Genomic DNA, 11,681 nt, shown 5'->3' with positions numbered 1-11,681 from the left:
TTACGCAAACATTTTTAAGTACTACATAACCTTGCTGTATCTCTAGTATATTTCACTTTGAATAGTCTTTGAAAGGCTCAATCCATGTTCCAAGAATTACGTTTACCTCAGACAGCATATCTCCATCTGCAACATTTATTCTGAGATCCAATTGTTCATTACCTCCTTTCCGTGTGTTTGCTGTGGGAAAGTATTTACTATCCCTGATGTTCTTTTTCCCACTCCCACCTCTATCCAACTATCATCTCTTATTTTTTTTCTTTAGCTTTTATATTTTCTTCTCTGTCTTTATTGGAACCTTATCTAACCTTTTAGTACTAGAGAACCTGTTCTTTCCTGTCTTCTATTATATGATTTAAAAAAAATAATTTTTTTCCTTCTTTAAGGTTTTGTTTTTCTCATCTCATCACTTATTATTTAAGTTTACTCTTCTTACCCTTCAGTACCAACAATTTTAAATGTTCCTCCATCTACTCTTTTAACTGTACTCTTTCAATTCTCCCTAGAAGAGAACCCCTTATCCGTTCTTTATTGTTCAATTAACTTTGCTTAATTACATTTACCGGTGCATTTTCAGTCTCATTTTCAACTTATATCTACCTTTTTATGTAATTAAAGTGTTCCACATTACATAATAGTCACACATACATATAGATGCATAAACGTGTTTGTTTGTGTGTGTACATATATATATATATATATATATATATATATATATATATATATATATATATATATACATATATATATATATATATATATATATATATATATAGATAGATAGATAGATAGATAGATAAAATTTCTGTTCTCGCTATTTTTACAAAATCAGAATTCACCTTCGGTCTTATTGGTAATTGGACCTCTCATTTTTTCCTTGCGTAGCAACTGTTAAATTAATCAAAGGAGAGAGAGAGAGAGAGAGAGAGAGAGAGAGAGAGAGAGAGAGAGAGAGAGAGAGAGAGAGAGAGAGAGAGTGACTTTTGCTCTTTGCTACTATACACTTATGAAATCTGTAATGTCATTGAATGATTAAAAGTCTCTGTAATCTGCTATGAGTAAGATTGAAAGTCCATACATAAAAGATAGGATTGATAACCTACTTCCTCGATCATAATTACCTATGTTTATTGCTCTCCTTTCATTAAGTCGATATTAATTTTTCGATTTTCTTAAAATACACTTAATAAATTCTCTCTCTCTCTCTCTCTCTCTCTCTCTCTCTCTCTCTCTCTCTCTCTCTCTCTCTCTCTCTCTCTGAAAATAGCTCGTTCTAATAGAAATAGTTTTAATGTTGAATGAAGTGCGAGGATTTACTTTGAAAGCTCATCAGAACGTTGAAGGCTCTCGAAATGAGTTTTGTAAAACCTTCCAGGCTTCATTTGAGAAGTAAACACCTCAGAGGCTTTCATTGTCTCTCAGGAACCCGAGTAGTCTAAGTAAATTCAAAATAATTTTGTTGTGGGAGTGGCTCTAGAATTTTTTAAATATTTTCAAATTGTTAAGTTAGAGCTGTTACTGTAGTATTTTTTTATTTTTTTTTTTTCATCGCCACTGTTTTCCCAGGCGTAGAATCCTCCTTTCTTGAAAAATTGATAAGTCCCCCTCTTGTTGTGTCTAAGGAAAGTTATTGGGCTGTGTCCCATCTGGGGTTTCCCATAGAAGTATAAATTCGCCTGATGTTAGGAGTTAGGTAAATAAAGTTTATGAGTTAATTTCAATATATTATATAATTACGTTGTTATTGTATGTTCTTTTTTGTAGGATTAGATTTAATGTCAAATGTATTAATGGTATATGATATATTCATTATTATTGACTATTGTCATTGATATTATTTGTGTTATTATTATTGATACTAATCGGACACAGACGCTGTGTAGTATGTTATAAAGATGTTTGTAGTTATACACATCCCAACCATTTCAGATATTTCATGCGAATTTATTCCCATGACGTCTAAGTTGATGAATTATATTTCCTTTGGTGATTATGTTAAATATTTATGTTACAAAACTCACCTCTAGCGTTATTTGGCTAATGAGTCAAATATTGTTACTGATTCATGCAGTAAAAATAGTTTCATTATATAAGTGTTTACTGAGGTACTTATATTTGTGAAACCAGCCTTGAGAATACGTTACGTATTTCTTCCTGTAGTTTTCACGCAATTTTACGTAACATTTTCCTCACCAAATACATATGGTCGTGAGAACTAATTATATACACATAGATTAGCAATAGTGAAGATATGAGACAAGATGAAAGGCGTTAAGGAAATTTAGAAGAAATTATTTGTTCCAACAGGTGGTCATTCTTGCAAGGATTTCTGCATTAGTGTTACAAGTATGAGAAGCATAAGATAACCCCACAATTTACACGTTTTTTATTTATGAATTAAAGTTTAATGCTATAAACGATCTCAGGGTAGTTCTCTCTGCATTTATAAGGCTATAATGTATTTAGTTAAATAAAGATCATTCGGCACAAGGGGTTTCATTTCACGATAATTTTACGTGGTAGGAAAGAGGTTTTGGTGTTTCGTTATACCTTGAAATGCCACAAAACTGGATGTTCAGGGGAGTTGATAAATGGTTTAAAATTTATTTTAATCGTAATGTTTTTTTTTATTTTTATGATTATTTATTGGAGGGAATATGCCGTAGTTTAGTAAGAAGATGCAATGTTAAAAATGTATTGAAGTAGGAAAGTTTATAACCTGTGGCTGTAAATAATTCTTATTGAAAGAATCCATTATAGATGTAGTTGATGCAGCGAACGTTTAGGACTTATCAATGGGGTAATGTAAAAAAAAAAATAGGGGATCAAGCAAATACTTTTACCTTGATAAAATATAGTTAATAAAATATACATAACTACAGTATATAGTATAGACATAAATGCGGTGATGTTTAAAAAAAAAAAGAAGGAAGCGGGCACAAGAGGGATCCTTTGAATAAACAAAGAGCAAAAACCTGTAAAAGTCAATTAAGATGTATTATGAAAATCCTATTGTGATGGAAACAACTTGAGAGAGAGAGAGAGAGAGAGAGAGAGAGAGAGAGAGAGAGAGAGAGAGAGAGAGAGAGAGAGAGAGAGGTGACAATATAAGTTTTAATGTATGTATATACATTAGGTTACATATATATATATATATTATATATATATATATATATATATATATATATATATATATATATATATATATATATATATATATATATATATATATATATATATATATATATATATATATATATATATATATATATATATATTTATAAATAGTTCAAGATTTATATACTGTAGTTGATAGGTTTATCTGAATAACAAAGTCCAATCTTAGTAAAATAGTAAAATACCTATATTAGGCTAGCGGCATCAAATAAACATAACTATTTTTTTTTCTTTTAACAAAGATTAAAATATCTCAAACTATCGGGCAAAATCGTTCCATCAGCCATTTGCATACGAACACCCTCATTTTGAGTGAGATAAGTCTCATAAATGCAAATCCTAGTTGATATTTATGCAGCAGCCTTAACTCGGAGAAAGCTAGATAACTAGTCCTTCAGGTCTTGTCGTCAAAAAGTTGCAGTTGATAGGACCTTTATAAGAGGTTTCGCTTCTGGCTACTTTAGGAAAATCAAACAGGGTTTGAAAGCACAATTAGGTATGTGTGTTTATGCAAAATAAGCGCCTCCCTGTTTGGCAGAGCAAACTTTGCTGGGTGCTCTACGTGTGGTATCAGAGATTTAGGGAAATGTATTGCATATATTGCTCTGCTTTTATCCCCATGCACAACAGAGTGCGTGTTATCTAAAGAAACATATATAAGTTTGATAATTCCGTTATTAAGTTTAGTGTGAACTAGTATACGCGACCCGTCAAAAGTAACGGCTAAAAATTTAGATAGAAATGCAAGCTCCATCACAGATTCAACATTTCCCACCCCTCCCCTCTTCCTAATAAGACGGCTACTCCCTCTACCTACTACTCAAGGGATGGGGAGAGACCAAGTATTCATACGTCTTGCAATGCTGCTCAGCGTGACAGGATATTTATATATATATGTATATATATAATATGTATATATATGTGTATATATATATATATATATATATATATATATATATATATATATATATATATGTATATATATAGCCAGACACTTGCTCTTTATTGTTTAGTGGAGGTGTCGAAGAAAAACATTCAAATCTCGCAGACATCAAAAGAAGAAGACTTCAGACAGTAAGAGGCATATTTTGATGAAACAGTAATAACTCACCTTCAACGAACATCCACATAATGTTCGTCAAGAAGAAGTAATTGAGCGCGACGAAGAAGGCGCAGCCGACACCTTCCCCGACGAAAGTCTGAAAGAGATGGAATTAATGTGACATTTCCCAGAGAGGTTTGTCATTATTACATTTTCACAAAGTAGATTTCCTTTACATTCCGACGCGGAAGGTTTGAATTGATGGTCTGGGGAGCATCAAAGAAATCGCGAATTGATTTTATTTGGCCTTTCAACTTTTATCAAATATTCGGAATGGTTATGCTCATTTTCAAGGTGGGGAAGTTAAGTTAGTGCTCTTGATAAAAAAACAGTGCTATACAAATCTGTCTCGTTTTTATAGGGATAATAAGGGTAACGCCATATGTGTGTGTATATACTGTATATATATATATTTATATATATATATATATATATATATATATATATATATACATATATTTTATATAATATATATATATATATATATATATATATATATATATATATATATATATATATATACAGTATATATATATATCGTATCATTTAAATATATGCATATAATTTATATGTAATTATTTAAAAAGCAACATTAAACATAACACACAAAGAAATATACCTTGCGTTTACTATTCGTAAAACTGTGCCTTCAAACATTATTATAGAAAATGATTGGAAAAACTCCTTAGGTAGTTAGATTTTATTTTGCATTCAAATAACGAAACTCCTATTTGGAGAACGTTCAAGTAAAAACGGTATCTGTTTTATTGTAGCTGATGTGGACATTTCTGCCAGTGGATGTTACATGTTAATAAAAAAATAAACATTTGATATATAACAATGATAACTTTTCTAGGAAGACTTCAGCATGCCTGGTGGCAGAATAGCCCAGTTCATTCTGATAGAATCAATCTGAATACCATTAATATGATTCAGCCGGTTCATGAGAAGTGTGACGTTTTGAAATAATTAAATAGGGATTTAGTATCTACACTACCGTCTACAATCTGCATTCGTGATGTCGCATATCGGTTAGTAATACTTTATCTAGACAAAATTGTTTAACAACTTAAAGTCACTTTTTTTATCATACTTATAGGTCGTTTGTAATTCCTATCAGGATGTTTGAAATTAGTTTTTTTTTAGGTTTATACTAAATATATACATACGCATTCCTGTATGTATTTATATACATATACAGACACACAAATATATATATATATATATATATATATATATATATATATATATATATATATATATATATATATATATATATATATTATATATATACATGCACATACGCATGAATGTGTGGTTAATCATTCCATACGTTATAAACCTTATATCAAAGTCCTGTATGTTAACATTTGTCTTTTTCAACCACTTTACTCGATATGTAATCCATTTACCGTTCATCTTTACATTTTTATTTTCTTTTCTCGTTCATATTTAATCTACACATTCTTTAAGTGATGTCTAATTAACAATGGACTGACAGCTACTAAGGTAAGATGAAACTGCTACTTTGTGCGTTTTTTTTTTTTTTTTTTTTTTTTATACAGAAATGAGTCTAAAATATTTTAGATTATGCGGTTGTTATAAAAAACGGCAAAGTAAAAAACCTGTGAAATAAGGGTTATTAATAGTCGGATAACAGAAGTACATTACCAGAGGGGAATACGTAAACAGTAACAGTAGTGCTATTTGATTGGTATAATAGGTGTGTTACTAGCGTGGAAAGCTTATAATATTAGTATTATTGGAAGGGGTCAATATTGATATTGTAACCAGCATACTCACCTCAGGTTGGTTACCAGAAATAAGAGAAGAAATGGTTTAGGGAAGAGCTTCAAAAAGCAATTGGAATGGGAAAGGATGGAAAATACACAAATCAATATAGTAGATATGAATGGCAGAGTAGGAAAGAGGAGAAATTAATATTAAGTGTTATTTGGTGGTTATAGACTAGGAGTAAGGATTGAAGATGATTGTATGTATTGTAAATAACATAACGTTTTGAATGCATATCATAATAGGTTACCTGATGGTTACTTTGGAAACACGAGCAGTATTATAAATTGGAAGAATGTTTTTAGTTAACCATGTGTGAAAGAACATGGGATGCTAGTGATAGGTATTAAGACAAAAAATAGAAAATCTGAGAGGTTGAAGAAATCAAGAATTAAAATATGAGTTTTTCAAGAGCTGTATAAACCACATTATTATAAACTATATGAGAAGTAATGAAGAATCAAAGTAAAATATTTTAAAAACAGGTACTACATTTAATTAGGTATTTTATATATCAACTGTAAAAACTAGAAAAAACAAGAGGAAGAGAAACAAGATAGAATAGTATGCCCGACTGTATCCTGAAGCAAAAGAATTCTAACCCAAGACAGTGGGGTGTCCTTCTCCCAGAGGAACTGCTTACCATAACCAAAGAGTCCCTTCTACCCTTACCAACAGGAAAGTAGCACTGAACAAGTAGCAAGTAGTTAACCCTTTGACCAAAGAAGAATTATTTGGTAATCTTAGTGTTGTTAGGTATATGAGGATAGAGGAGAACGTGTAAAGAATAGGCCAGGCTATTCTGTGTATGTGTAGGCAAAGACAAAATGATCTGTAGCCAGAGAGAGGAATCCAATGTAGTACTACCTGGCAAGTCAGAGGATCCAATAACTCTCTAGCGGTAGACAATTGGCTATGGAGTGCCTAAAGGGAAAGAAAATTTCAGTGAAATAGTGGAATAAAGATTTAATTAGGCGGAAGTCTAAGACTGTCAGGAATTGGAAGGTGAGACCTGTGCAATATGCCTGTGATCAGTATAGAAAATAGGAAAGAAAAACTAAGATATTCAGTACAGTATTGCTACTAAAAGAACTACGGAAGAGTTGAATAAAATTAGGGACAAATAAAGGAGAAAAGGATATTTAGAGAATTTCAAAATCAAGGATCTGGAGTAGTCAGGTGTCATCTAAGATTGTGGAAAATAAATTGTCTAAGAATTATGACATAAAACCAATATGGTTACGTTTTGTTAAGCAACTTTTAAATATAAGAAATAAGGGAGGGAAATTTGGGAAGGTAGGCTGGGTGGAGGAAACTGTGATGGAGATACACTTTATAGAAGTAAGGATGGCTATAAGTATTAGGTGCAAAGGGAAATTTTGAAGGTACTTGTTTTTGAGGGGAAGAGTAGGTCCTGGAACTGTTTGGGTAGAATGGGAAAAAAGTAAGATGGTAAATATGTTTAAGGAGAATGGAGATGTGGAATGTAGTAATTATAGACGGGTCGAGCTAACAGAACTTTGTGGAAAGTTTTAGAAATATTATGGAATGTGGTAATTATAGAGCAGCCAAGCTAACAAAATTTTGTGGAAAGTTTTTGAACGAATAATCGATGGTACGTAAAGGGTACTTGGGAAGATTAGGCGCAGCCAATTTCTTTTATTGGAGAGTTACTGTTTACTGTTAAAATAATACAGTTACAGGAAAAAAGACAGAAAGATAATTGAGAGCTCTGCTGTACATTTATTGACCTAGAGGCAATATTTAATTCAATACCAATGGAGGTAGTGTCTTTGGGGTTCAAGAAAGAGGGAAGGGCTAGAATTGGAGGTTAGTTTAGCTCAGATGATGTATAAAATAACAAGGACGGCAGTAGTATAATCCTTTGGCAAGACACTAATCCTCAAAGTAAGAGTTGATTTACATCAAGGTTCGGTAATTTACTTCTTTTTGCTTTTGCTGGTTATGGATGTATTTAGGGGAAGAGATTAAGAGTGAAAATTTAAGGTGATTGCTATTTGGAGATGATGTGCTGATTAAGATGGAAATTGAAGAAATGCAGAGAAGCATAGAGACTTATGATTTTTATGAATGGGATGATATGAAGGTAAATTTGGATAAAACCTTGGTTATGGTGGTTGGTAAGCTTGGAGGGCTTGTGATATTTATACGAGATAGAATAAACCTAGATTTAAAAACATGTTCATAATTTCCGATACTTGGAATCTACTTAATGCCAGTAGGGAAGATGTGAAGCATAGGGTGAAAGTAGGATAGAAGCAGCTTAGGGTAAATGCTAAGGAATGATACACGAGTAGTGAATTTAATATCAAAGAAACTGAAAATAAAGATCTGTTGCCTCGTAATCAGACCAGTGATGATGCCTGCTTAATAAACATGGGTATGAAGCAGGAAGGAGAGACAGAAGCTGAAAAGAACAGAAATATGGACATTAAGTGTGTTTTGGGTATATACCTGCGTAGGACAGTGACAAAATAAGAAATTAGCAGAAGCGCGGGGTTGTGAAAGATTGCCGATATGATTACAGAGTCAAGATTGAGATATGGGCATGGAGTAAGGTTGGGTTAGGGAGAGTGTGTGAAGAGGGTTTTGGGTGAAACTGTTGGGTGTGTAAGGTTAAGAGGTGGGCAAATGCTAGAGGGCAAGAGAAATTTTAACAAGATTTGAACAGGAAGAATTTGTCGGAGGAAAAGATGTTATTAATAGTAATAATTTGTGAAAACAAAGCAAGGCCTTATAGTTTGGAGGTAATGGTTTGATGAAGAATATATAAATATGCATTGACGAACATAGAAAGTTTGCGGGTGTGGACTGGCATAGAAGGAGCCATAAACAGACAGGATTGGAAGGTGGTTAAGGCCTTTGTTCTGCAGTGGACTAGTAACGGCTGTTGAAGATCATATTACCTAAACATGGGAGGCAGAGAATTAGATGGAGATAAGGTGAAGGGTGATACGGAGAGAGGTTTGGTAGAAGAGGATGCCTTTGATAGAATCATTGGGGAGGGTGCATCAAGCAACCGACCCATTAATGTACGGATAATGGTGGGAACGAAGATTATTTTCCTAAACATGGGTTGGCTCTGGAGAGAAATCAACAAATCAGTCATTGCCACATTCATCATTTTACTGATTGATCGGTGCTGACCTTCCGGAACAAGACTTACGTAACGACGCAATATGTGTGAGCATTGTTGTTGTACGCCAAACTTCGTCAGTGCCTTTGAAATGCCTCCTTTTGGTCATTTTCTTTTGTTTGAGGATATTGAATACGGTACAAAAATGCACGCTCAGGTTACGAACGAATTTATTTTTTGAAAATAAGTAATTTCTTGCTAAGATCATCTTGTAATTGTTCGTTATTAAAAACCATTATCTTTTTATCAACTTCATCTCAACGTTGATAAAAATAGTAACTTATTGATGGGAAGAAATTTTTACCTTTGTCTAAAAAGTGCTAACAAACTTTACGGAAAAGTGACTATTTTGAAAAAGTAGTTTTCATATCAGCCAACCTTCTCTCGATATCTGTGCACTTTTAACGACTGATAATTGAATGTTTTTTTTTTCTTTGTGGGGGCGGGGGGTGGCAAAATTCCAGCATTTTTAACCCCGAACTTTTCGTATAAAACAGATTGTGCTATCAACTGAGAAACCTTGATTAGAAAATTTAAGCAGTATCATAAAATAAATACTGGGGACATATTTTTTTTAAACATCGGACTTAACAACACATTAACCCATAATCTTTAGTTTTTTTTTTTTTTTGGAATTTTTAGATTTTCTGCTATTTCCCGGGAATATGGGTTTTCATTTTAATTATTAAGGATGTACCTTTTAATTTCCAAGTATTTGCAGTATCTCTATCATGTTGCAGTACCAATAGCGTTTTAACGCTTTTGTTCATATGAGCAAATAATGTATTTCTAATAGCCATGACCGTGATATTTTAATGCCAATTAGGAGGAATAAACCAATAAGTAAATCTCTAATTAATGACAAGGGCAGGAAGAAAATATTTTTTTTGCATCACCAAAAGTAGAAGAGACACATACTGTAAGTTTAATATCGCTCTCTCTCTCTCTCTCTCTCTCTCTCTCTCTCTCTCTCTCTCTCTCTCTCTCTCTCTCTCTCTCTCTCTCTCTCTCTATAATGGAACAGCACCCTCTTAAGATTCTCACATGGAATGTTAATGGCATCAGGAATAAACATATGGAAGTGCAGCATTTCTGCCTTGAAAATGATTTGGATATTATCTGCTTACAAGAAACCAAGCATACAGATGCCAATAAGTATCAAATACGAGGTTACCAAATGTATACTGTGGACAGTCTCATGAGACAATCCCCTTATAGAGGAATGATTACCTATATCAAGAACAGCATACCTGTCTCTTATAGAATAGACGTCACCCTTGGAGAAGACACCAACTCCCAACTCTTTAACATACATGACGAGAAGGGAAACATCAAAATCAAAATTATGAATGTTTATATAACAGATAATAAGCTTGATTTCTCAGGGCTATATGAAATAGTTGATGGCCATCCTTGCATACTTGTTGGCGATCTTAATGCAGTTCACTATAAACTTGGGGATAATTCATTGCAACCCTACAACAATAATGGCAAGAAATTTATGAATCATATTGAGAGTGAGAGTAATATTATAAACGTGATAAATGGACCTGAGCCAACACATCTCCAGGGAAATAAATTGGACTATGTATGTCTGGTGAATGACCCTGGACTTCCACACCACTGTGAAATTGTTGATACCTTAACCTCAGACCACTTTGGTGTATATGGGGAAATAATGCTTCCAGATACAACACGAAGGCATATTGTCCCAAGGAAAAGACTAAAAATTCCAAAAAAGCATGAAGGGTTTATCAAAAATAAAATGAATAACTGGTATGCTAGCTATACAGTATCTACTACAGATGACCTTAACAGAGATATGGTTGCAGAGCTTGAGAATTGTATTGAAAGTGTTACAAATCCAAAGAAAAAGATAAGAACGACTATCGGAACAATGAAGAGATGGTATAATAGTTATCCAGCTGTCAAGAGAATTGATAAACAGTATAAAAAAGTGAAGAAAAGGTGGGAAAATAACCCCACTGAGCAAAACCTCCTTATCTTTAAACGGATGGCTCAACAGGTTCAAGATGTTAAAGTGAAATCTAGAGAGAAGTACTGGATAGCATTTCTCCAATCAATGGATCACAATACTCCATTCAGACAGATATCTCGAAAGGTTAAGATTGTCCAAGGAGAAAGGATGAGAGAGGGTCTTCACCCTAACCCAACAGAGAAATGCAATGAACTTATGGAAGAGTGGGCACAATCCTCAAGTTATGATTGTTTACCACTCAAGGTTAGAAGTGCACTTGCAAAGAATCTCAAACGAAGACTCAAGAAAATTCAAGAAGCCCTTAGAAAATATCATCCATCCGATAAAAAACCTATCAGTCAAGAAGAATTCCGGAGATGCCTCAAGAATGGAAAATCCACTGCACCAGGAATGGATGGTGTCACCTATGATATCATCCGGTTTCTTGCAACAGTCCATGGTAACCCAGTCCT

The 11,681-nt window shown here is 33.2% G+C and overlaps 1 protein-coding gene and 1 long non-coding RNA gene across 2 annotated transcripts in view; one reads left to right on the top strand and one right to left on the bottom strand.

Annotated features, from left to right (window-relative positions):
- Positions 1 to 11,681, bottom strand: part of LOC137616379 (diuretic hormone receptor-like) — a 399,151-nt gene that overhangs the window by 86,160 nt on the left and 301,310 nt on the right. Inside the window, exon 5 of the mRNA XM_068346068.1 lies at positions 4,289 to 4,376. Within this exon, the coding sequence (XP_068202169.1) occupies positions 4,289 to 4,376 (88 nt within the window). The remainder of the gene's footprint in view (positions 1 to 4,288; positions 4,377 to 11,681) is intronic.
- LOC137616380 (uncharacterized) overlaps positions 1 to 11,681 on the top strand; it is a 504,367-nt gene that overhangs the window by 419,107 nt on the left and 73,579 nt on the right. The window lies entirely within an intron of this gene.

Source organism: Palaemon carinicauda, chromosome 22 (assembly GCF_036898095.1).
Source record: "Palaemon carinicauda isolate YSFRI2023 chromosome 22, ASM3689809v2, whole genome shotgun sequence".
NCBI lineage: Eukaryota > Metazoa > Arthropoda > Malacostraca > Decapoda > Palaemonidae > Palaemon > Palaemon carinicauda.
Note: the sequence above shows the minus strand (reverse complement) of the source record. Positions and strands in the feature narration are given on the sequence as shown.